General features: G+C 39.3%; 1 protein-coding gene across 2 annotated transcripts in view; it reads left to right on the top strand.

Moving 5' to 3' along the window:
* KIF26B (kinesin family member 26B) overlaps nucleotides 1-27,284 on the top strand; it is a 309,748-nt gene that overhangs the window by 179,275 nt on the left and 103,189 nt on the right. For both annotated transcript variants that reach the window (XM_075089362.1, XM_075089363.1), the window contains exon 5: nucleotides 16,430-16,613. In XM_075089362.1, the coding sequence (XP_074945463.1) occupies nucleotides 16,430-16,613 (184 nt within the window). The remainder of the gene's footprint in view (nucleotides 1-16,429; nucleotides 16,614-27,284) is intronic.

Genomic DNA, 27,284 nt, shown 5'->3' with positions numbered 1-27,284 from the left:
GCCATTTTTACTCCCAGCCAGGTGTTCAAGGGCTGATGCAATTCAGTCATGCTTGAAAAAATTCTGCATCTCGCTTGGTAAATAATGAGAGTGTAATCATGCCTTGCCCTCCTAACACACACCGTGGTAACCCCAGTTTGGCTGGCTGCCCTACCAGCCAGCTTTCCTGAAAGCCTTATAACAGTCGTATTGACAAGCTCCATTCATGAGCTGGTTGTCTTCTGTTCTAACATTAAGGCTTTCTGTAATCTCATCCTTCAAGAGAATGAGTATTTTCTGCTTCTGCTTCCTCCAGCAGCAGTACAGGGCATACACCATGGTGTGGGATCAGGTCCACAGACAGGAATCCCTTTAATAAATTGGAAAATGCCTGTTCCTGAAATGTGACCAGCCCCTTAAGGTCCTATTAGTCTCAGTAGGAGCTAAAGGCATGCAAAACACATCAGAGGAGGTGCTTAGGTCCTTGCAGAACTGAACTTGCACAGCAAATTTATCATGAACTGAGAAACAAGTGATCTAAGATTGGCCTCAGTGAGCTTCAGAGCATGATCTTCTGAGATTCATTGAAACTGCCCCTAACATTATTTATTTCATTTAATGCAGAGTGTGTCTCCATGCAGTGTTAGAGATGTGAAATATAACTATGCAAAAAGGCCCTGCAGATACAGTGTTGCTTCGGGTATGAAATGCTGTCTAATTATGTGTCACGTAGTCCATGGGTCTTCTTTCAATATATTAATTTTGAGAGGTGGATGTCTATATAGATAATAAATCCAAAGGGGAGTATAAATGCGCTCTAGCCAGGGGAACAGAATGGCAAATGGAAGCCTGAACTTAGTGCAGTGGGGAGGAGCTAATAATAGAGTAAGGACTGTAACATCACCCCTGAATGGGTGCCAGTGTGTTAGTGATGAGCTGAATGCTTTTCATCCTCCTGCTGTGTTTCCGATATTGTTTGATTAGTTGAATTGATGGTCAGTAACCAGTCAAAGCAAAAAATAGGTAACATGACATATATGTAAAATAGCTACAAGAGCACATAATGAAATGAAAGGAAAAAGAAGTTGGTGATATTTATGACTGAAGGACAGAGATCTGTGGGCCGGTAGCTGTGTCTGGCACAGTATTGTGCTGTCCCAGCTCAGGTGTGAAGCAGCGTGATGATGTTTTCCCAAGCTAACAAGGCCCTAAATTGACTTTCTGTCCTGTCCCATGCTCCACAGTGCTTCTGTTCTTTGGTTTGTGCATGCAGGACTGCTGTGGGTACTGGGCTGTGCGGGGGAAGTGAACTGGCTGTATTCTGTGTGTGTGTTCACATATATATATAAAGCAGTCATCTTTGTTGTGGGGCATATGTTTTCTTGCCAAAATAATTGCATCAGTTCAGCTGCTCTTGTGTAATCGCAATTGTATCATTAGGTGGTACTTTACATTATATTCCCCTATTCCCCTTGCTGCTTGGGAATAAACTGTACCAGAGTAAATACCTTCACACTAAAAAGGTTATTTGCTTATAAACATACTGCTGAAATTACAGTGGATAACTTATGTTTAGACAGGGACAAAAGAAATATGTATTTGTATGGCATAAGTTAAGGCTTCTCTGTCTGTACCAGCTTTACAATGGTTTTGCACTGTAGGCACACAAGGTATACCTACTGCTTTCCCACTGACGCACCATATCAAGGAGAACAAAATTTATATTTAGAAATGTAATGAAATATTTCCTGTGGTGTAAAAAGTTTGGGTTATCAGCTACTTTAAGCTGAAGTACTTCCCCCCTCCCTCAATATTTGTAGCCTTCTGAGTTGTAACATTCATTCTTGAATGATCGTTTGAGTGAGACTACTTCAGTGATGCCCACAGTTCATGGTGATGTTGGAAGTGGACAGAAGATTTACTAAAAATAACCTCTGCTCTGAGAGCATGGGAGGCCATGCAGCTGTGTGCAATGCTGTGCAGAGGAGTCTCCTAGCTGCTCGAACAGCCTCAATCTTCACTGCGAGTCTGATGGGTCCTCTTAAAGCCAAAGGCCTGGTTTTAAACTCTGTGACTCTGTGAGAGGGTGCAGAGTGGCTTTTCTGGTTATGAGAAAGTGCTATGATGTGTTGGAATCTGCAAGAAGCCTTTTAGAGAGAGCTGATTGCAATCTATGTTTGCTGGGTATCAGGACACAGAAGAATCAGAGTGGGTGGATGAATGGAGAGTCTGCCTGAGGCTCTTCAGAGAGTACTGCACAGTTTTGCTTTGAGCCTAGGCGGCCTGAACTGATAAAGCTAGGCAGCTTAAATAAGTCCCCAATGGATCAATACCTTACAGTTAGAAAGAAGTTTTCATTTTGAAGCTTCAACGGGAGAATGTTTTACTCCAGAGGAGCTGAAGAATTCTTTAATATAAGGAGGCAGTCCTAGACGTGCCAGATCAGTCAGGCAACTTCATTTTAATTACACTACCCCTCAATAAGGTTTCCATCCTCTCTTGTTAAAATCAGATAAAAGCATTTCAAGAGAGAGCAGAGTCTTGTGACATTGGAAACTAAATTCCAAGTTTTATTTTCTGGCTAGCCATTGTGTTAATGGGTTTGTGCTTATTTAAAATTACCAATCTACTGGGTGTGTTGGGGTGATCAAATTTTCAGGATGCAAAATAAGGGCTTCTCTTGCTGCAAACACAGGGTGAAGGGAACATTTGAACTGCTTGTGCCTTGCTGCAGATAGCTGTAATAGGCCAAAAAGAACAAATGTATCTCTCTGTTATCTTCTGGTCTGAAAAGCAAAGTATACTCAAAATTTGTCTGTATGCAGGATGTGCTTTTCCAGATAACCAACAATCCAGACTGCAGGGCATCAATATACACAATTGATTTTCTCAAAAAATTGTAAAAATGACACTGCTCTAATTCTAATATCAGCTGACTCCTTGTAGTACTCTAGGCCTTCTTCCATAAAGCCCTTATTCTAAAAAAATCGTCCCAAAAGCATGAACTGGCATTCTTGAGAGGAACCACAATGAAAGAATTTTGACTAGAAAGCTCTAACCATGGAAATATGAGGTAACCTGAGCTTAGAAGATGGACAATTCTGGAAGAAGATTGCATCTATCTGCCTCTCGTAAGTAGGAAGAAAGAGAATGCTTCAGTTTCAAAGGTCAACAGTAACACAAAGTGTGCAAAATTGGATTGATTTTTTGAGGCAGCTGTTTAAAACCACTTAGTATATTTGAATCATAACCTCTTGGGTGGTGGAGTTCTCAAGAATATGTTGCAACATCATCTACCCTATAATGGGATTCATAAAAAGACTTTGATTACTAAACCACTTCTTCATTCAACTCCATAAAAATTTGATGCAACAAAATTATAAGCCTCTGTGTAGTATGGAAGCACAGTAAATGATAAGGTGACTTTCCCTCAGATATCATCCACTGTTTGTAGGAAATGCTGTGATGCATAAGCTATTTGCTGACCTCCTCCCATATATCTCTAATCTGAGGTAGTCCATGCTGCTCCTGGTATGTCCAAGGTTTTGCTTTGAATGTGTTGCAGTAGTGCACAAAAACATCTGAGAAATTTGGAGTTGTCGCTCATTCTATTACACAGCACTTGACAACAGTGACAAGTTAAGCTACAGTATTTGATCAAGGACCTTTACTGGGATGCCTAGCCAATGTCCAGCTGTGTCCTTATTAACAGAAGAAGCCACAGCACGCAACTGATTTTCAGAAATTCAGCTTAAGTGTTTTTATCTTTGACATTACAGAGATACTGTTCTCTGCACCTTTATAGGTGATCTCTCTCTGCTTTTCTTGCATGTGCATTTGTCTTCAATTTCAGGGGCCGATTTCTACAAAAATGCATCATTGTACTCTTTTCCTTGCAGAGGGCTCGATTTACCACCACAGAGTTCCAGGGTTCTGTTGATGTATTCCTTTTAAAGAAATAGATTTACCATTCAAAACTAGAGTATTGCAGTGCTGAGTTTGTCTCAGGTGCTGTCTTTCTGCAGTTCTTCTCCTGTCCTTTGTCTGGTATAAAATAAATACAGTAAGAAATACAATTTTTTGTCTTATACTTAGGGTGCTATGGGACAGGGGCCAAATTGCAGCTGTTTGTTTCAGAGAAGAGAAATTGTAGGATCTGGCTGCAGGCTGTCCTGCATCTTACTTCCTGTGTTCATTAGCTTTTTCTGTATAGCAAATAGGATAGCAGGATAAAACCTATTGTAGAACCATCTAGGCGTACCTTGGCAACTATAGGAATTTCTGAGGTAGGTGTGCAGAGAAAGAAGTACTGGAAATATTTTCCAAGCCCAACAGAAAACTCTGTCCATAAGATTCCTAGCTTGACATTCTAGTTCCCTGACTGCGGGATATTTATTATGAATGAGGTAGACTAACCAATTTTCTAGACCTTCTCATTGAAAAAGCACTTATTGACATCAAAGAAAGAACAGTGATTCTGCTCTGATGGAGGCAATGCAGTGGCCTGATCTCTTGTGTCAGGGGGCTGTATTACTATGTGAGAGGTCTCTTGGAAGAGTAATTTTGTTCCTGTTTTTTCAAGTATTCTCTGAGCTGTTCATAGAGGTAATTTTTAGCCTACTATTTGCTTTGATGATGAAGACTAGGATTTTAAGAAGAATATGCTTTGTACCAAGATGCTGTAATGCAGGGGATGTGCCTTTTGATAGGATTGCACCAAACAGTAGGTGCTGTGGGTCAGGAACCTATGGCTTATTGGAGAGAAGGTGCTAGAAGACCCCAATGCTGAGAGTGCTGACCCAGTTTTTCAGTAGGCCAGCTGTCCAGGAAGAAAAGCTTCAGGTGCAGACATCTCTGGGAAAGCTTCAGGTGTTTATTAAGCATTACTTGTCTTATGAAAGACAAGGAAGAGAAAGTTTATCATGCTGCTAACACTTGACTGGAGAATGGCGGAGAAAGACAATAGGACGGCAAGAGGAGAGTTCAGAGTTACGGCTGAATCTCCCAGCTTGGGGAATGAGCTTTCATTCTGACTGCACCAAGTGAGACATTCATGCCTAGCTCCCATTAGAGCAAACAGCAATATTCTGGCCTGCACGTGATAAAAATATATCACAACAGCAAGGTCTGTATTCAAAAAGAAAGAAGAGGATTAGCTTTCTATGCATTTTAAGAGGGAAAACATTTTTCTGGCTTATATTGCTGCTTGCATTTGTCATACCTATCACAGAACTGTAAGACTCAGAGACCGAGTCCTTTTGGTGATCTGGAAGAGCAGACAAGACCCTTGCTAATTTCTCTGATTTCCCTCCTCTCTGCATCCATCAGTCTGTATTTTATCAACACTAAACATGAGTTACTGGCACTTTATTCAGGTGGAACAGAGGTGTGAATACAGGTATTGTCAACAAACTACAAAAGAGGTTGAGATCCAAGTGAAATCAAACAGCAAATAGATTTCTCTGTCTTCTTTATATGTAACAGGATGCATTCAGAGAAACAGTCTTGGCATAAAATTTTGGGCTATGGTAGGTAACTTATTTTTGAATTTTTAGAGGTATTTTCAAAAATTTACTTTTGCTAAGAAACAAAAATACATGGATGTCAAGTACTTGTTCAGCTTAGCAGTATGCCCAACTGTCTGAGAAGTGCCCTCAGAACTGAAAACTGAAATCTGTACAGGTAATAAGCAAAAAGCTGCAGATTAAAGGCTTTATATAACTTATAAATTCTGCTTGTTGCTACCTGTGCCACACATCTGTACAGTTAACTTCTTTTTGGCAATGTCTCACTACTTTGTGTGGTGTATTTAATTTCATGTTGTTTTTTATTTCACTTTACTGGAAACAGAAAAACAAGACCAAAAGGTTTGTTTAAAAAATAACAGTAATTGCCAACAGTAATGGTGTTTTCCAGTTTTATAATTTTTTATAATAATTCATTCTGCAGCATGATTCAAGCAGGTTAAATATTAAGGTCAGCTCCCAAAGGAGGAGGGGTCTGAGCTAGCAGAATGCTGAGCATTCCTGCAAGAGGTTGGGTGCATGGACTTCCCCTGCAAATGGTAGGATATGAGGCCGTTTAGTGTTGTGTAGAATTGTTTCCTGAATCTTCAGTAAATAATGATAGGAGGCCTTATAAGAAAACATTAAAGGTGACTTGGGTGAAAATTTTGTCAATTTTTTCCCCAGCAAGAAATGTGGATTTCATTAAAATTAAATTACTTTGTCACCTTCTGCTGATTTAGCTTATGTCCTCCCAGAAAGTAAACAAGAATCAAGAAATTTTTTAATGTGTTTTGGTTACACCCTTGCAAAAAGAAGTTGTTATTGATTTTTTCAGTTTGAAATTGTAGTTTGATGTTTGATTCCGTGATATTTAAATTGCTATCCTAAAAATCAAAACTTTAGTTTTGGATTGAATGCATTCCTGAGACTGATGCTAAGTGATTTTTTTTTGGAACTTTTCAGAGAAAAGATATTTTGAAAGAAAAAATAAAGCATAATATTTTATTGCTTTCAGAATTGTAACGTCAGTAACCATTGGATCAGAGAGGCTGGAAGGGACCTCAGGATGTTTCTAATACAACCCCCTGCTCAAAGCAGGCTCTGCTCTGAGGTCAGACAGGTTGCCCAGGACTTTATCCCAAGGACAAAGACTGTACAACCTTGTTTGGCTGTCCTCAGGGTAAAAAACCATTTCTTTATACCCTGTCCAAACTTCTGTTGCTTCAATCTGTGCCCATTAGCTCCTGTTTTCCTTCCATGGGCCGGTTGGAAGAGCCTGACTCTGCCATATTGCTACCTTCCTCCTGGGTACTGCTGTTCAGCACCTCCAAAACCACTGTAACTATTTGTGTGAATCTGCTGAGGAGATTTATATTAAATTACTGTTTGCCACTGTTCATTAATTTCTTTGTGCTTCAGCATATCTCTGTGAAGGTGGGATCATAAAATTTCTTTCTTTTGTTTTGTCTGTTTTGCTTATAAGCTGTTGGGGCTGGACTGATTTTAGCACATGTGCAGTCTGTTAAGAGGAGGAACTCGGTCTTGGACCTTAGCATGTTATACATAGCAATGGTGATAGTGTCCGGTAGTTGAAAACAACTTGTCTCAAACAATTATCATGGTAGTGACTTAAATAAGTACAAGACAAGACTAACAGGAACTCTTAGGAAATATTTTTTACTACAATGGGAGATTGCTTGTCAGAGCTGGGCTTAAGTGCATTGAATTTCAGTGCATTTGTGTTGCCAGAATAGTTTACCATTTGTACGCTGGTGGTGTTTGAAATGTGCTGGCCTCCAAAATATTGATGAGGCAAAAACCCCTGTAAAGCTTACCTGCCTTTTGGCTTTTTGATGTATCTGTTTAATTGTTCTGCCAACTAGAAAGTTAAACAATGACAAAATGGACTGTGAATCTGTGTGCTGGCAGCTTTTCCTCCTGGTGTTATGAGAGGTTTTTGCTGAATGGGACAGAGATGAAGCAAAATAGCTTTCCACACAGTGTGTGGTCAGGCTTTACATCCAAGGTAATAGAATAACTGTAATCGTATAAGCTCCATAAAACTTACAGTTAAAGAAATTGCTTTATGTGATTTTAAGGACTGTTATTAAATGGCCAGTGGTTTGTGGGCCTCTCATAGCAAAGCTGCTGTTAGCCACATTTTTGAGTTGTCATAACTGTCATTACTTCTTGCTCATGAGGGGAGTCAGCTAGGGGCTGTCTAACCAGGAGTCCTGACCCATGGTTTGAAGTTTGCTATGTTGTCTCAGACATGGGGAAAATATGTTTTCCAGCTATCCCTGGGGTAACAATGTAACTGTACATCTACGCCCCTAATATTTTCCAGCTAATGCTTGAAGACTGACAGATCTCTGTGTGTTTCTTGTTCTACACAATAACAGTACAAATATAAAACCGTACACATCTCTCTTCTTATTGCTTAGCAGTAATGCCAGCATCTTACAGTCTAAATCGTTAGTATATACAGGCAATACTTCTTAACACCCAGAGCTTAGGCTGGACAGAGCTTGTTTCTGACCTTTCCTTGAAAGAAATTAGTGCTCTTGCCCTCAGCTCTGTGCAACTGAAATTAAGGCTACTCTGGTCTGTGGTTGTCAGTCTCCTGCCTATGCAGTTTTGCCCATGGGGCTTGAAGATGCATTGCCAAGTAACCATGGCAGTAATTGGTAAGTGCTTACATTTGAATTCATTTGAGTTATAGTAAATGTAGCTGGTTTTCTTCCCATATTAAACTAGTGCTAAACATCTGATTTTATTTTATCCAAGTATAATGGTTTAGCTTGCTTCATGCATTAAGCATGCAGTGACACATATCCAACGCATCCACAGAGCTTTCCAGGAATGGGATAATGCTGTGAGCTCTGTCATCTGTCTACCACTTTTTATAAAAGCATATTTCAGAGAAAAAATAAGCTAGATTAGTAATAAAAACAACCTCTACCCACTCTTTAAAAATTGTGACTAGTGATTTGTTTTCTGCATTTGAAGGCTGAACATTTTCTTAGAGTTGGGTCCTTCTGCTGGTCACCAAAATCACTCTTTTCTCTAAAAATGCAGGTCGATTATGTGTGTCCGCAGTCAATAGCACAGCAGGAGAGGTGAGTCTGGTCATTTTTATAGTGTGTGTGGTGACCTGGATCAGTAATGCCTGAAATTTAGGAATAGTACTAAGAGGAGAAGAGAATGAGGAGACAAAGACCGGAAAGAAAGGAAAAAGAGCAGAAATGATCTTTCTCTAGCTAAATATATCAAGCTATTGAGTCAAGATGTTGTTTTCTTGATAGGTACTATTAAAGGACAAGGGTGTGATTTCTTGCAGAAATTCCAGGTGTGATAGTTCATTTGATTTGTTACATTTTTGGCTAATATTACCTTTATGCATGAGAGCTAATTAATGATCCTGTTGCCAAAGACAGAAGGACATCTGTCACTGAACCAGGGTTTTTCAGGAACTTTTACATTAAGTAAAAAGATCTTTACTGGAAGACAGTGATAGCTGGTGAAGAGGATCTTGTGGATCAAACAGCAATGACATGAGAAGTGGTTTGTTTCATACCTTGTCATACCCTTCTCTAAAACTGGGATTTTCACCCAAACAACAGCTGTGCAGTACATAAGTCCTCTGTCCTGTAATATATACTTATGTAGGACTTTGAGCTTCTCATTAAGCTATTGGTCTTTAAGCATATTAATCTTCTTCATTTTGGTGTAACCTAGGAGCAGCTCTGTTGCCAGTGAATTTACACAAATTTGATAAGAGCAGGTCTGAGCTGCTAATTTCACTAAGATTGCCTGTGTGCAACAAGTCTCAGATTTTATAAGACCTGTCCCAAATAAAGTTCAAAGCCCTATTTTGACTCTGTTAGAATGAAATAAGTTAAAAATAATGAGTTTCTAGACAGTTACAATAGAGATCCAGGGGAGAGCACAGTCACTAAGGCACTGTGGCCAAAACATCTGAATTAACCACCCAAGAAGTGAAAGATTGCAGCCTGGGACAGCTTTATTGTTGCTAGGAAATTGAATGCATGCATAAAAATAAAGACAACAATAAGGGGCAAGTGTTTACTGGGCATTAGAGAGATGTTTATTATACCTTCTACAGCATAAGCAGAAAGCTCAAATTATCTCCAGATTTTAAAGGCATTGTAAAATAATTAAACACAAATACTAAGAATCTTACTGGAACTACAAATCCAGGAAATGTTCCTCTGAGGATTCTTATTTCATTCTTTATATGTCTTACTAGGCTGCAACACCACAGCCCTGAGTTTGGCCACACAGAGGGTTAAAGTGGAATAAAGTTGCCCTGATTCTCGTTCATGGCTTGTAAGTCCTGTTGGAAGGCAGGGAATGTGGGCTGGGAAGGGGCGAGGCAGACCAACTGCAAGATTTATCACTATATCTTTTTGCTTTCAGTCTGAATGAGAGAAACTGTTCTATGTAGAGTTAGAAGAAAAAGCCCTTGGAGTTCGTTCTCACTCTGCCATGGAGCATGTTTCCTAGGTGGTACCCCCTGTTTGCAGCAGAGGGTGGAGAGGCAACCTGGCCCCTTGCAGCAGAGCATGGCTGTTAGCTTGTTAGTTAAACATCCTGTAAAGCATCACTGTTATTGCTTTAGAAGATGCAAAGAAAGGCATGGCACAAAGGAAGCCATGGCTCCCAGCCAGATCATTGCCCTCCAAATAGAAAGATGAGATTTTGCATGAAACCACATTCAGTACCACGTGACTCAGATTTTAAGGTTGGGGAAGTGTTTGCTATAGTAATTCGGGCATATTAGCCATGTCAAGTAAGTATGATTTAGAGCACCCTTTGGCACAAGCAGTTCAGGAGGTTAAAGCAGTAGCAGCCAAGCCAACATAAATGTGAGGAAAGAAGCAAGGGAGGGAAAGGAAGTATGCCAACAGGGCAGTGGCAGGTATGGGGCCTCCCCTTTTGGTGGTAGTACTCAGGTCAGCTTGGCTGCAATGTCCCCTTAGTGAACCTGTGACACCTATAGAGGTGATTGGGAGAAACAATCAGTTTTGGTGATGATTCAGAGAAGCTAGCTTAGATTCCTATAATTAGAAAATGTGAACATTCCATTTAGTGCCCTGTGTCCAGTTTGTATACGCAGCATATAACTGACATAATTCAGTAACTAGAGATCCTGGAGAGGAAGCAACTGTTGAGTGACCCTGTGTAACCAAAAATCAAGACTAGTTTTCTCATAGGAAGAAAGCCTGCATAGTTGTAATTTTACTGTATCCATCTGTTTTTTACCTTAGAGATACATGAGGGACCTATGTGATATGACTCATTTTAAATAAACATATATACTCAAACCAGAAAATACACCGTGAATCCATATTTGCAAATATTTGAGTTGGAAATAATCAAAACTAATGGCAGGCTTCCAGTATATTTTTGTTTGACATGCCAACAGTTAACTAAAATACTGAAATACTGTGCAGTCTACATTTTACTTGGTAGGTGACAGTCAAGATTTTCTACTCTTTCTACAAGAATAATTATGGCTTGGTTTAAAAAAAAATCATCGATAGGGCTTTTGTTTTGAGGGTGAGGCTGAGTGTGTCTTACACTTTTAGGTGCCCAACCTGAGACCGGAGGATATGAGTGTTTCACAGTGGATAACCAACACTGTTGGTCAAAGTATAGATGTATTTTTTAACTAGCGATATATCTGCACAAATATGTTTAGACAGTTTGTTTAGGAGACTGATTTCCAAACTAAACTTCCATCTATTTTCCAACCCAGCACTAAGATGCAGCAGGCAAGACAGTTTTGGATAAGTAAAGATAGTGTTTTAATTACTAGGGAAGATCGTTAATCTCGTTTGGGCTTGTCAAACCAGCACATCCTCTGGTAAGCCATCCCTTGTACATAAAAATGTCATACCTTGGTCCTTGAATGGTGCACCCAGTGGAAAGTATTTGTCTTAGAAAATGAAATTTATGCCTTCAAATAAGGAAGAAAAATTGATTTTTAGTTTTAATTAAAATTGAAAATATTTACATTAAAATTAGCTAGTACATGACTGTTTCGCCTCCACAGCTTAAGAGCCACTTTCTCTGTGGAAAATATGATATGAAAGTATATTTTCAATTTTTATTTTGACACAGAAACTGATATGCCACCTCACTGGCCCCTATGATCTGGAATTCTGTTTCCAAGGGTGATAAGTTCTGGATGCATCATAGTGTAATGTAAAGCTCCAGTAATGAATAATTATACAGAGATATGTACCTAAGGAAATTGTCACTGGTGAAGGCGCATGTCAAGTACTGAAGTGTGAGAGTCAGTGTTACTTATTGATGATGATCTTTACTGACACAAGTGTGAATAATATTTTAATTATTCACTTAAATGTCTAATCTCCTTCTGAATCTAATGAACCTGCTAGCCTTACTGACCTCTACTTTGACAGTGAGTCCTGAAGTTTTAATTTTGCCTTGGATGATGTGTGGGATAAAATATAATTTATTTTATGAAGCTAAATAGGTGTCCCTTAAATTTTATTATCAGTGTCTGTTTTCTTACTTAAGTGAAAGGAAGCAAATATGCCATGAGTTGGCATAGGCAGGCTCACTGACGTTCATGATCTTATTTGAATTTATGCCAAATGAGGTCCCAGTCCACTCTGTTTGAGCTGGAGGTGCATAAATATTATGTATTGCAGGAAGGCTTTATTTATTGTTCTTTTTTTAAAGTGCTGTATCACATCGCTTTGTTTTGTTGGTTTTTGGCTTGGTTTGGTTTGGTTTTTTCCCTGTCCTGACTATTGCTTAGTAATAAGTGGATGTATGGATTTGTGATTTGTCCTCAGTTTTTGAAATTGCTAATTACTTTTTGTGAGCAGCTAAAGTTAATTTAGAAACCATGAATTTTAAAACTGTTCCTTCCACAGTGTTTCCTTAATGTACGTTGTACTGTAACCATTACCCAGTGACTTCTGTAAGCAAGATATTTACAGAACTTTCCATAATGCCTTTTATTTTGTCTAACGAGTTTCATCAACTTAATTCTTGTATTGCTTATAACTAGTATGAACAATTTTCTTAGTAGATATCTTTGCATCACCCCTAGAAGTGCCTTTGTTCTGTGTTAAAAATGTATATTTAATCCAATTTTGTTCATTCGTGTCTCTAGAAAAGTTTCCAACCAGTATGCTTTGCCCCTCAGAATTGTCTTAGAATTACCTCTAAACTGGTTTGCTTCCATTTCTTCAATGAATCCCACAGAGAATCTTCAGTTTTCATGAAGTTCTTATCAGTCATGAATTGGCTTCCAGTGTAGGGGAGTGAGCTCTAAAATGAATGTGTTTGAAAATCCCAGCCTGCCCATGGAGATTTAAGGGGGAAAAGAAAAAATATCATCATTTCTGTGTAGGTGGGATGTGAAAAACATTCTGGCTGCCCAAAGATATACCATATTAAACCAGTAGTTTAAAAACCAAAAAGCAGAGAATGTCGTTTCAAGAAATTACCTCAATCTTTGCCATGGATTACGTGGATGTTCAAAGCAGTTCTCCTTTCCTGTCAGCAGTCCATCAGTTCTATTCAGATTGAACTTTAGTCAACTTTCTAATGCCCCTCCTGCAATCTCAGATCTTGATCCTGTGATTGTTTCTTCTGCCACAGATCTTGCAAGCTTTCAAAAAGTCTTCAGCTCCTTGTTTACATAGTGTCACTCAGGAAAAAATAATCTAAATTAACTGAAGATGTGAATCCAAAGTATATTAGCTAAACTGGATTAAATCTGCATTACTTTGGAAGATAATTCAGTAAAATTATATTAAAGACAGCTCTGTTGCAAATGAGTGTGTCCACACAGTGGTCTAATGCAGTTTAAATTATGCACATCAAAAATTTAATTTGGATCAAGTTGCCTGTGTGTCTCTGTGGACACAATCCCTACCACAGCCATACCGCACACAGAGGGGAAGTGGTTTGCATTGCACTGGAGCCCACTGCACGCCCCTGCATAGTTCATAGCTGATATCACTTGGCTCAAGTGGGATGTAATGTAACTTGGAGTATGATCAGCTTATTGTCAATGCATAAAGCAATGCTGCCATCATCACCGCTACCATTACTGATAGTAGTATACATAGTCTCAAGTTGAAATCAGAGTCCCATTATACTAGAGAGTAAATGAAAACAAATTAGCTGGCTCCTGTACAAAAAGCTGAGTCTAAACAGCAGCTGGCTGGACTGGGCAGGCCATGAGCTGCAGTGGCATCAGGTGTCCCAAGGTCCAGCCTGGTGCTTTGCCTGAGAAGTCTGGCAGTCCACAGAGTCTGCAAGGGAAAGCCGGGCCTCTGACTCACCTTATAAAGTAAATAGTGAGAATTTCTAACCTCCTGTGCTAGATCACAGGGCCAAATCAGCTTCAGCTGGCATGACCAACTGTGTTCAAAGCAATGGTAGCCACCCAAGCAGAATGATTTTACACAAATATGTTCACAAGAAAGCCACACTATATATGTTTGTGTGATATTGCAGCCTACATCTGTTTAAAATATCCTTCTCTTCCCAGTTTAATGCTCTGGGAATTACCTGAGGCTTATTGCCTTTTTGATCCCCTTCAAAATTCAGTCAAGTCTGATAGGGCTTGTAAATGTTTTTCTAGACTGCCATGCATTGATTTTCTCTCCTTGGAGAAAACCAGAAAACACCATGAAGTAGTGAGCTATAGTTCATTGCTTTTTCATACATTTTGCCAGTTGCAGGCCAAAAATATAAAGGAAAATGCAGGTTCTTCCATTTGAATGCAATCTCAAAGGTTATAACTGTCAAACTAGAATATAGTTCTAGGATTTTGAAAAGGCCAGGTACCTCCAACAATGTTTTTTCTTTAAGAAAATGCCAGCTATGGGCTTGGTTGGGTCAAGAAGCGGTTTGTATTACACTATCAACTTTGCAAAAGGAATAGCAAATGCTGGAAAAGCATTTAGTGGTGAGAGGGATAATGGCTCTGTCAGTCAACCTTAAAAATGGTTTTTAGGAAAAGTGTTTTCACCCCAGGTGAGTCAATGAGACCAGATGTATGACCACAGTGGGTGGAGCCACTGCCTGTATTTAAGACCGGACTACTGAGCTTGACCACAGCAGTAAATTTTTCAGTATGTTTGGCCAACATTTATATTTTCAATTGTTGCACATAGTACTAGATTTTAAAAATAATTTTATAGTGAAGCTATGATATACAGAAAATCTTGATTCAGCATGGACAACTGTATAAAAGTATTGGTGATGGATCAGTGTGGAAGCTGAAATCATTGAATCCTCTCAAACATTGAAATGTTCCTAGGAAAAGGAGAAATAATTGGTGCTTTTTGCTTTGGTTTTGACCAACATATTTTGATTATGTTTTCTACGAAAAAGAAAGCAGACTCATAAAAGAGAGGGCCAGGTTATGAACTGCAGGACAGAGGGAAGGACAAGGACAAGGAAGTGGTACAGAAACTTCTGAGTCATAATTATCTGTCAGGTCAATTAAAATCTCCTAGTGTTTTTCTTTTATCAAAAACTAATCTGTCTGGAACTGCTTTGCACTTGCCATAGGCTAAAAGAATACATACTGGCAGTGCACACATGACCAGCTGACATATGGCAACTTCATGGCCAGCAGTAATTTGTTCATGTGTCTGAGACATCTGATACAAACACAAGGTACATACTGAAATGAGAGTGTGTGTGTGTATCTGTCCATATATTTAGTCTTTTTTCCCCTGACTCCTTGGGATGAAATAATGTAATTACTTTTGTAAGTTCAGTGTTGGGTAATATATACTGATACCAGTGTAATGGAGCTAAAGCTTCTTAAAACTTAGGAGGATTTAGGATTATTGGTCTTGACTGTCACAATTCAGAAAGGTAAGGAGAGCTACTGTCAGCACAAACAACTTTTATACCTATCTTAGGTCATTTGTCGGCCAGAGCAAACAACTTGAGAGTAGCCTCATGAGTTGTTATATCCATCTCTCTGTAGAGATGGTGTTCCAGTTGACCTGCTCCATTTAAAGTACTTGTTTTAAAAAAGGGAAACAGTGGGACAGCATGATTAATATTAACATTAACCCTGGGCAGTGCAGAGCCCACAAGTGTTGTAACAAAAAGCTGCAACAAAGGCTAAATGTTGAATTGTCTCTCAAAATAAAATATTTTGCAAAACAAAAGTGCTGAATATTTCTGTCCCAGAAAAGCTTAGCTTTTTAATCAAAGTGTATACAAACTTCAGCATTCTTATCTAAGAATACTGTAGCATTAAAAGCAGTCTTCATTGTTTTCCCTGCTTAGTGGTTAATGCAGCTGTAGTTGGTATGATTGTCTCCATCTCACTGCAAACAGCAATGTTTTCATTGATCACTGTTTGTTCAGATTTAGACTGGCTTATGTTTTAAGACCCAGTCTAAAACAGCTGGTGCAAGGGTTCTTACACCTAAGCAAATTCACCTGAGCATTTAATACTAATTAAGTTAACAGTGCCTGCTTACATCGAAACATTGCACAAGTATTCATTTTCTAATTGGAGGCTTATGAATTACAAACAATTCTGTGTAAGCCATTTGGTGACTGAACTTAATTATAGAAGAGAAATTGTCATATAGCTCACTGATTTAACTGGAGGTTTTGGAGCTTTCTTGCACCCTGAATTGTTTCAGCATAGTGACAGAGGCCTGATTGTGACCCTGCTTCGTACAGTCCGTGCAAATTTGGAGCAACTTTGTGTAGTCAGTGGAGTTAAACTAGTAATAATAAATGAAGTACCAGAATTATAAAACCGTAGGGATCAATGAGGTCTAAACTGACATCTTGCATAAATAGTAACCTGATAAATACCTTTATTTATTCTCGACTGCTTGTGTTGATGAGTTTGGTGTTGTTTTAGCTTGGTCTTGTCATTTTTCCCACAGAGCCGCTCAGAAATTGAACCTGTCTTCCAAAAAGAAGAAGCACAGGCCTTCTGCATCATCTGTTCCTGAATCTCCTCTCTTCTCTACCAGCTTCAGCAGTATCCTTCAGACTTCCCCACCCCCTGCACCACCATGTTTGTTGAGGGCAGTCAGCAAAGTGAAAGACACCCCTGGTTTGGGCAAGGTAGGCCTTGCGAGTATCACTAAAACACTTGTTTTCTTTGGGAGAAGATTTTATCCTTGCGCAAAACATTAAGGAAATCGGAAGACCATGTCCTTTCTTGGTTGGCTTTAGTGCAATTGGTCCCTGAACACATGTACAAAGGCCTAACAATATAAATTACTTAATGCAAGTAATGAAGTTGACTTGAACACAGCTAGATCTAATTGTGCAGCAGTAATACATATCAAGACCCAGCCACACTAACCGTACCTGCATTGGGACCACAGTACTACTAGGTGGTGGTAACCTCCATTCTGCTAGGGTTGCTGGAGCAGTTCATCTCTGGCTGTGCTTAAACTGTGTAGCAGTTTCTTGCTGTGGCATATTCTGGGTTCCTGATCTGTCCAGACTGGTGGCTTGGTTGGACACACTGTAATTTGATTCTGGCTCATGTTTCCTGGCTTTGCCCCAGTAGAGTCAGGACAGAGCTAGGCCATGTACGTGAATAAAGTTTATGGTAATAATGATGAACTGCTCCTTTTTCCTTCTGTCATGTTATTTCCTCCCATTCTCCATAATCATACCCTCTTAAAATGCTGTTTAGGTGCATACTTATAATGGAAAATGGTTGAGGCGATGGAGAAGATAGCTATATAGTTTGCTGTAGCTTTATTGTTTGTCTGAGTAGCCCTTCCTTTGTCCCTGTCACAAATGGAGAGCCTGTCATATTACATCTGGGAATATGCATATGCAGTTGCTGAGGACAGCGGTTTGCTTTAATCAAGGTAGTTTCATATGCAAGCATCTGTGCATGTGGCTTTTCCATATTCATTGAATACTAAGCAGCAACAATGAATTTGGTGAAAATCTTTGTGTTCAGAAGAGAAATTGTAATATATGATCTAGGAGTGCTGAGCATAGGATGGGCTTCAGAATTTTCATTGCTGATTTTGGATACTAGTTGCTTATATTATGCAGTTCCAGTGGTTTTTGTTTGTGGTTTGTTTTTTTTTTTAAAGAACAATGGTATTACTTTCATGGATGGTTTAATGCCTGTTTGAAAAGGGATTCCCTCAATATAGGGCTTCCTTCCTTTCCTCTGGCCTGGTAGGTGGGAAGAAATATACAAATCTGTCATGATCATATAACAGTTAGTAGTGATGACTGACTTCAGTGGGAGAAGGAGTAAGCTTGAACCTGTTCATTTTTGTAAGAAGCTGCTATGGAAAATATTTACAATAGAAGACATCCTCTCGGGATTCTTACTTTTCTGTGCTTGGGACAGGTTATATTGGAATCAAAATTAAAATTCCGTTGAGGAATAATGAAGGGTGTGTTCATGAAAACAAGGGGCTAATTTCCCTTGTTGAACTGTGTGGACACTTTTTCTGAGTATTGGTTTTCACCCTTCCCAAGAAAAGGATCTACCCATACACAGACACAAACATAGCTGTCTCAGAACACTGCAAGCTTGATCTGAACCTTTTTGGCTCCTCTAATAATTTGTTTCCAGTGAACAGGGCCTGGGAAATGGTTTTGCAATATGCCCAAACAGACCTATTATTTGCTTCTTCATCAACACCATATACCAGAACAGGCTCCTGGCTTTCCAGCTGTGTAAGTAAGACTGAAATTTTGCAGTCCAGCTGATGGAGAATATATCTTTTCAGTTTAGATTAACCATCCCATAGCTATCAGAGTATATGAGAAATAGCTAAGAGGTTTTAAAAAAATCTTTTAACACATGCTCCTCCAAAGTAGCAAACTAAATTGGGTTAGTTCATATAGTCAAAATGGAGAAAATTACTTCCCCCCAACACACATATTTCCATTGGAAAAAATGTGTCCAACCTGCAGTTTCTGGAATTCAGTTTCATTTTTCACCTCTTTGGTTTCTTCTAGGAATCACCTTATAATTATGACCTAAAGCTCATACACATTCATCAAAGTTTCACATCAGTTTACCTCTGTAGCACAATTTTCATTTTAACGTCAGAAATAAATGCGAAGCATAATAAGTAAATAACTGCAGAATAACAATGTAATTTAGCTGTCAGACTGGGAAAGCTTCAGATGAAGTAATGGAATTTCCAGCTTGTTTGCTTTTAACTTTTGTTGTTGTTATTTATATACGTTCTGTTCAGTTTGGTTGGCATATGTTTTGATAGGAGCATGCTAAAAACTATGTTACTTTTCTCAGCATTTTCTCTCATATAGTGTTTTCTGTAAGGGTGTAAAGTTGTGAAATGTGGACCCGTGTGAAGGAAGCAGATTCAGGGAAGCTACATGTTACTTTTAGTCACTTAGGGTTTTTTATGGTTTGTGTTTAAAAAGCATTTTACCAGCAATCCCAGTGTGACAAAACTCTCTTTCGCTTTGGGTTTGAGTGGGCTGGGCAATCTCTAACATGAGTGTTTGTTACTGGGAAGTGTGGTTCACCAGAACTGGAAGACTGGCTGTTGCCAAGGGCTCTGGATTTCTGAGGCCCCCAGGGACAGCTATGCACAGACTGCCCTGGGAAGCGCTTCCTGGCAGCCAGGCTCTTTGCTATAGGGCTGGGAGTCCTGGCACAGACACTGGGTCTTGATGGCTTGGCATTAGCTTGATCGCTGTCAGTTTGCCAGTGTAGGTGGGTATCCAAGATGCTGCAGGATAGGAAGTCAGGTACTTCAAAGCTTAGACTTTGAGGTTAAAATTCATTTCAGTTTTCAAAAATGAACTTGCCATCAAACAGTTCCCATTTTATATTTTCTCTTCTATTAGAAATTTCAGAGATTCTACTTCTCTTTGCAAAATTGATGACAAAGATTTATTTAAAATTGTAGAGTTTGTCAGCTGTCATGTGCAGGCATATAATTTTTGTGAGTTAACCTAGGAGGATTTTCCTATCAGCAACATATTTAAAAGTTAATTAGTAGCTCAGTTGGTATGGGTATGGGTACAACTGAAGAGTCCATACTGCCAAAGAGGAGAGAATTAGGCAGTATATATTCAGGCTGCATGCTTCACACTTTTTCTTAAAAAAGACCTTGCAAATCAAACTGTACCCACGTGGAATTTGGAAGAAGTATTATTTGAAAGCTAAAGTTCAGCTTCACAGAAGGAGAACGATGATATTAATAATGAAATGTTGGGACTGCATAATGACCATTTCACTTCCATGTTAGATACACCATTGACCCTGGCAGAAATACAGCAGCGTCAAAGTGAAATAAAGTAGTAGAGGATCAGATTCTTTGTTGCACTCATTTCCAAAAAGCTCTCCGTGTAGTAAAATAAAAGGCTTGTGACCATGTTGCAAATATATTAACAGTGGTGCTTGTATGGGTCATAACATACACGTGTGCTTTGGGTTTGCATTTGCTGGTAGAGGGAGCTGATCCTGGGTGATAGTGTGGTACCCCCACAGTTGTTTGCTGAGAGCAGAAAGGTTTGTTTGGGGCTGAGCGACCGTCCTGCTCCATGAACTGCCACAGCTTGAACATCACTTTTCCTTCTCTCTCTGCTATCTTTGAATCATCATGTCCTGAGAGTGGCAGATTGCTTTTGCTGGGTTTACACACAGAGAGAGTGCAACTGTCCTGGATGACTGTATGTGCAGTTTCCCCAAGTCCCATCATTTTCTGGAACATACATTTTAAGTCTGTTTTGTCCTTTCTGACAATGAGCCAAGAAACAGGGCAAAAAGGCTTTCCATGCAGAAATAATGAGTTCTTCCATGACTGCACTCAGATTAAGTAGTGTAAGGGCATTCTAGTAAGGTTTGCTTAGATTTGCTCCCCAATCCGCTTCCCTCCTCCATTTTCTGTCAAACAAAACCAAAACTAAACGAAGACTTTTGATGAAAATCTGAAATGTTCTGTGAAAGAAGTTGTTTTTCTGAGTCCCACGTTATCCATGAAAAACAGCTTGTACAAAAAGTTTTCTGCCAGCCTTAATAAATAAGTTCTTTTCAGGTGGCACAGGGTTTAGGATGAATGGATGTGGTCTCTGTGCTTTCTTTCATTTATTATTTTACTGTGTGTAGTCTTATAAAACTCTGTCACTGAGAGGTATTTGTTATGTTTGGACAGAGATTAGTTTACTTTTCCTTACATATTATTTTTTTTGGTGTGAATTGTTGTTGGTACTTGTTAATCTGAAAATAAAATAGCAATGTTTGTGTGTTAAAATGATATTATGCAAAAGGTTTCTACCAGGGAGAAAAGTCATCACTGAACCTTCTTTGGGAAGTCATTGCAACCTATTAGCAAAATGGACTGTAATTCATGGCATTGTGTTTACTTTTTGTTTACTTTTTGTTTTTCTGTAGCATCAGGACTCCTGCTTGCAGTGCCCAGCCCCATTTTGATAAATAATGTATAAATTCAGATTAAAAAAACCTGTTTCTGTCCCAGAAACTTATGATCTCAGTGTAGGGAGGAAGACTAGAGAGACAGAGAGGCGGGAGGCAAGAAGAAACGATGATGTATTCCCGGTCATCTTGATAGTGGTGTCCTCAGCCCATCAGCAGTCTAATATTAGACACCCCTTGTCAGGCTTTGGTAGGTGTTGTAGAAGAGGAGATTATTAAAACCTTTGAAAGTAGAGTAATAGGTTACAGTGTAGATGCTTCTGAGGAGCCCTTTCCAAGTATGTAGAGCAGGGTAGGAAGCAGCAGAGAGAGGGGTTTTTGAGAGTCTAGTGAGCGAGTGAGAGATGAGGGAGCCAGTCTCCTGGCAGGGGCTGAGCGTGGAGCCTGGCTGGGAAGGGCTGTGAATGGGAGCCAAGCCATGGGCAAATGCCAGGAATGCCCACAAAATGCTGGTAGGAGATTGGCGGTGTGATAGATACTCCTGAGACATACAACTTTCTCCTGATGATGTGTACCATACTAAAGAAGGTTCAGTTAAAAATAATTTTTGAGTGCTTAGTTGTAAGAATCTAATCTTCCATTAAAGCAAAATATTTGATTGACATAAGCCTAAAATCTACTAGTCACTTTACATTAGTCTGCAGCTTACCTTTTCCTCACATTGATTTGCATAAAACTCTATCTGGAAGCATCAGAATGATTTGGTCTGACCTGAAAAGTGCCTCCACCAAAACAATGGAGGATTTTCAGACGCACTCAGCTGTGTCATTCCTTTGACTTTTTGTGAATGTCACTGGGAGCTGGTACCCACTTCCCCGAGCCCCACTGAAGGTTCCCACCATAAAGGCTAGCTGGTGAGTATCTTGTTCGGTGAAGGAGAACACATGTGTGGGGAGAAGTGTGGTACTCTTTGCCTCTTTGGAGGCAGGAGGTCCACAAAGGCAGAATGCCACTGATGATTGATTAATGGGCAGATTCTTGTGTCTTTGCCTAAAAAAGGCATAGTATCATTTTTAAAAATCAAAAGATGGGCTTCTATCATACCATCCTACTTTGTATGTTGACCATATAACATGCTACTATCCTTTTGATCCAAGTAGCTAGCCAAGTTGCACTGCTTTTCAGATTTCTTCCAGGTAGGGAAAGAGATTATGAAGGGAAAGGATGAGGTATTGTTAGTGTAATTCTGTTCCTGTACAAGGAAATACAAAATCTTGAAAGCCGACAGATAGAAGCAACCAAAGGCAGTTTTCCTTCTTACTCCTAGAACGTTTCATACAGGACTTAAATGTGTCATTCCTTCCTCAGTTTAAGGGCAATTCTTTGTCATACTGTACCAATGTTTGTTCAAGTTTTTCTTCTCCCTGTTGTTATTTCTGTCCCCGCTTCTCTACATGTGCTGTTTCTTGTTCATATGTACCCCTGCCAAAAGTAACAGTGAAGAAAGCCCTGCTGCCCAAGCAGTTCAGGTTTCTGAGTAGATTTAGAATGGTCTTTTGAGGGGGACAGAAGTGCATACCAATGCTTTGGAACTGGGTTTGGAACTGTTAGCATTTCAGCTATCCACTGCCTTACAATAGGCAAATATTTGTTTTTAAATTATAATTATATTTTTATAATTATATATAACAATATATAATTATATAATTAATTGTAGTGTTCTTATATAATGTATTTTATATAATGTATAATATCTATTAATATAATATTATATTATGTAATTAATTATAACCAAATAAAATAATTTACTGGACTTTTCACTAAGTAGGGCAACTATTATTGCACTGGCCTTGACATGCTTTAATCCAAGCTAAAACAACACAATATCTGTTTTAAGAATGAGTATTATTATTCATATATAACATATATAATAGGTTAATATTGAGTAAGTATTCCATTATACATATTCTATTTTTTGTCTGGTTTTAGATATCAATATATATTATAAATATATATGTATTTGTATAATATGTTAATATGAGTATTACAAATATAATACACATATTATTGGGTTGACAGTTGGACTTGATGATCCTAGAGGTCTTTTCCAACCTTAATGATTCTATGATTAACATATGTATTGTATATGTAATATAAAATGTTAGTATGAGTATTATTCATATATAACATATATAATATGTTAATGAGTATTATATTATCTATGTATTCTATTTTTTGTCTAGTTTGATATATTTATATTATAAATATATAAACATATTTGTATAACACTATTTTCTGTACTATTCTATTACATATATATAATACCTGTGTTAATGAGTAAGCATTCGATTGACTATAGGCTGTATGAATCATGATTTGAATAGTCTTTGTCAAAAGATGTTTTCAACAGCTGTGTCAACTCTTTGTATCAGTGCAATGAAAAGTAAAGAGGCATTCTTAGACTTATGTGATTTGAAAGTTGATTTAAAGGCAACAAAATTGATGCATATCTTGATTAAGTCCAAAAGATATAGAAAATGTCCTTTTCTACTATCAGAGTTTGTATTTGTGCTAGCTGATTGGTGGATATGAGGATTTTTTTGGCAACATTTTGGTATATATTAAGCAGGTGTTTATGAAAACCTGTGTTAAGATCAGCAAAAACAAAGCGCAACTTGCAAAATATGTTCTGTATTTCACTTCCCTGCCATCCATATTGAAGTTCTTTCAGAGAGAATCAAAGAGGTTCTTTTTCCTTTGTAAAGCAGACGTTCTTTCTCCTTCACCGCTCAGGTATATACGGGGAGAAAGTTAACAGTTAGATGACAAATGTGATTTTAAACTCTTTATCACAGAAAACTATTTCTGAGGTGAAAGCTGGTTTTGCCCAAAGTTACCATGGTTACTGAAATGGGGGGGATGGGGGAGGAAGGATGTTGCCTTGAGGCATTTAAAAGGGACATATGTGTTCATCTTTGTTGTCAGCATGATTGTTGCACAAATTAAATACTTAGTTCCACTTGGAATGAAATCCAGGTGGCCTTTTGCCTTCGAGACAGAGTTACTCAGAACTGGGATGTTCCTCACAAATGTACTGTTGGACCTGGTGGAGGCTTTCATGCTCTTTAGCTAGATTCCTGCTGGATGGGCTTTTCTGGGAGGAGTTTTAATACCTCAAGCTGCTTTAAGAACAAAGTGAAATTAATAGAAGTTGGAAGAATTGTTCTAAACAATAATTTCTTACCTCCCTCAATCATATTTTCTATGTACACATAGTCTTTCTCTAAAGTAAAGCTTATCATAGGTGTGGAATTACTAACCCAGGCATGCCAGGGGCCTGTCAGATTGCATTTTGGTTAGCTGTGGTGTTTAAAGAAAGATGTATTTTAAAGAAATTTCTATGCAGTCCTACTTCCACAATTTAAAGAATGGCTATAATTGCTGTTCCTTCTCTTTGTGAAGTGCAGAAGCTGCTACTTCATGGGAGCAAGGAGCACATATCAACCAAGCCTGCTAAGGGAAAACCTGGCCCGTTGCCTAAACTTTACATCATGCAAGAGAAAATCCCTGCATGAAGAAGCAGGGCTGCATTTCTGTCGTACAATTTAGCCAGCCCCTTTAGGAGAGGAAGATTAGGTCTCACCCTGCCTATTAATGAACCAGTTTAAGGGCAGTGGATCCATTCTGGCCCACCTGCAAGCTGTTAAAAGCTTAGGAAGTGGCTTTACAGTTCCTGGCTTGACAAACTGTCATTCCTGATAACAGGATTCCTAAGGTCAGTTGGCAAGGAGCGGATGCCAGAGAGGAGTTCATGGTAAGTGGATGCTAGTGTAATGGTTCCCTGAAGCATTGCAGATGCAGGCAGGTAAATGGGGGTGGACACCAGGGAATAGGCTTACATCTGAAATGGCAGAAATCTGTTCCTGTCCTTACATCTGAGTCCACAAAATGGAACATTAGGAGTGCTCCACCAATCTGGGTACCATGTGGTCAAGTGTGATACTAAGGTATCTTTCTCTTCTGTTAATTCCTTCACCTCTGCTGATTTTCCATAAAATAAAGCCATTTTTCACACTAGAGGACATACCCCTTTTCACTGGTGGGGGAGTGGGGATGGGGTGAAAACAGCAACACTGAAAGTGAGGTTTTTCTACAGAGTAACTTACACTCCTGAAGTGAAACTCTTGGCTTTGGAAAAAAAGCATCTCTTTCCATATGTCATAGAGCAAGACTTGTACCCTAATCTGAGCACCAACTATTGGTGATAGCAAATACAGATAAGAGGCTGTTGCTCAGTAAATTACTTTTTTGCCTCGAAGAATACCAAAAATGATGTTCCTCCTCTTGGTGACATCTTCCTATGTGCACTCAGATATCATACAGATGAGTGAGCGTGTGAGCATGAGGTAGATGGAAGAGATTTCCAGGTGGAATTGAACTGGATAGACAAAATGTGAAAAAGGCTGTGTCTCACTTTGATAACATTTCTTATTTCTGTGTTAGAAGCAGCAGTCCTTTCTGTGATTCCTTTATAGTACATTTCACTCAGGGAAAGAGCTGTAAAACCTAGTTTTGTATTGTTTACCTTGGTCTGTTTTGATGAATTTTCCTGTAAACATTGAGGATCAAAAGACAATTATCTTGTTCAAATTACTTCAGGCTGGTGCTACTAGGTTTTGTACGTTCCTAAGTAACTTTATTTATACAGCACCCTCTGCAATGCCATAGATGCATAATTTTATGCACAGCAATTTATAACTTTTAGGTTAGTTGACTGTTTTCTTGATTGAAGTCACTTAGTGTCATGAATGATCATAATTTGTAGACATCTAGTTGTCTATGAGCCTTATACACAAGGCACACATGGGTCAGTTAATTTGACTGTTTCAGTGATGTCAGCCTAATGAAGCTACAGAAATCTTTAATATTGGTCACCGAGTATGTATCATAGAATCATAGAATGTCCTGAGTTGGAAGGGACCCACGAGGATCATCAAGTCCAACTCCTGCCCCTGCACAAGACAACCCCAAATTCACACCATGTCTCCGGGGGTGTTGTCCAACTGATTCTTGAATAGCGACAGGCTTGGTGCCGTGACTGCCTCCTGGGAAGCCTGTTCCAGTGCTCCACCACCCTCTGGGAGAAGAACCTTCTCCTAATATCCAACCTAACCCTCCCCTGGCACATCTTCCTGCCATTCCCTCACATCCTATCATTGGTCACCAGAGAGAAGAGACCAACTCCTGCCCCTCCTCCTCCCTTTGGGAGGAAGCTGCAGAGCACAATGAGGTCTCCCTTCAGTCTCCTCTTCCTCAGGCTGAACAAACCAAGTGACTTTAGTTGCTCCTCACTTGCTTTCTCCCCTAAACCCTTCACCAGCTTCGTGGCCCTCCTCTGGACACTCTCTAGTAGCTTTATATCCTTAATGTCCTGTGGCGCCCAACACTGCACACAGCGCTCAAGGTGAGGCCACACCAGCGCAGAGCAGAGCAGGACAATCCCCTCCCTCGCCCGGCTGCGATGCAGGGCTTGATGCACCCCTGGTGCATGGTTGGCCCTCTTGGCTGCCAGGGCACCCTGTTGGCTCACATTCAGCTTGCTGTTGACCAGAATCCCCAGGTCCCTCTACAGCAGAGCTGCTCTCCAGCCTCTTATTCCCCAAATCTGTTTGTACATCGAGGGTTGCTGTGCCTCAGTATGCTTAAAACATATTCTCATGCTGTTGAAATAGTATGACAGTAGAGTGGCCACATTTTAAAATCTCTTAAACATTGAAGGTTACGCAATTTGAATTGAAATTACTGGGTTTCTCTAGAATATAAAAATGTTGTTTTTAACACTTTGACTTCCTCAAAGTTTTTCTGAGCCATTGTGGTTTTAGTTCCTTTGCTTTTCAGTTTAGGTTGTACTGCTGGTTGATATTTTTGGGCATTATGATAGTTCCAGTTAATCACCTCCACTTCATTTTTAAGACTTTCAGTAGTTCTTTTGGAAATGTCCCCTTCTTCAGTGCCCTCTCCCCTACGCCTCTCATCCCATTAAATTAATTTTTAAATCCACGAAGAAGAGGTCAATACAAATCAGAAAAGTCAAGATGAAAGAAACTGAAAATTACAAGGTGTTTCTCAGACAATGTTGAAGAAGGATTTAAATGAAGAACAGTTTGCTAAACCTGAGATCATGGTACATTTTCTAAGATCTTATGCAAATTGCAGGCACTGTACTTTAGGCACTTACTACACTGTACTGTAGGCCTTATCACAATTTTTTTTTTCATTAAAACTTTCTAAAGCTCTTCTCCTCCCAGCCTTTTCCTTTTGTGTTTGAGTCCTCTCAGTATGTGCCTGAGAGCAGTGCTCAGCGGTGCAGGCGGGATGGTGACACTGCAGGAGGCTCC

Source organism: Phalacrocorax aristotelis, chromosome 3, assembly GCF_949628215.1.
Source record: "Phalacrocorax aristotelis chromosome 3, bGulAri2.1, whole genome shotgun sequence".
Taxonomy (NCBI): domain Eukaryota; kingdom Metazoa; phylum Chordata; class Aves; order Suliformes; family Phalacrocoracidae; genus Phalacrocorax; species Phalacrocorax aristotelis.
The sequence above is the reverse complement of the archived record's forward strand: the minus strand, read 5'-3'. Positions and strand labels throughout refer to the sequence as shown.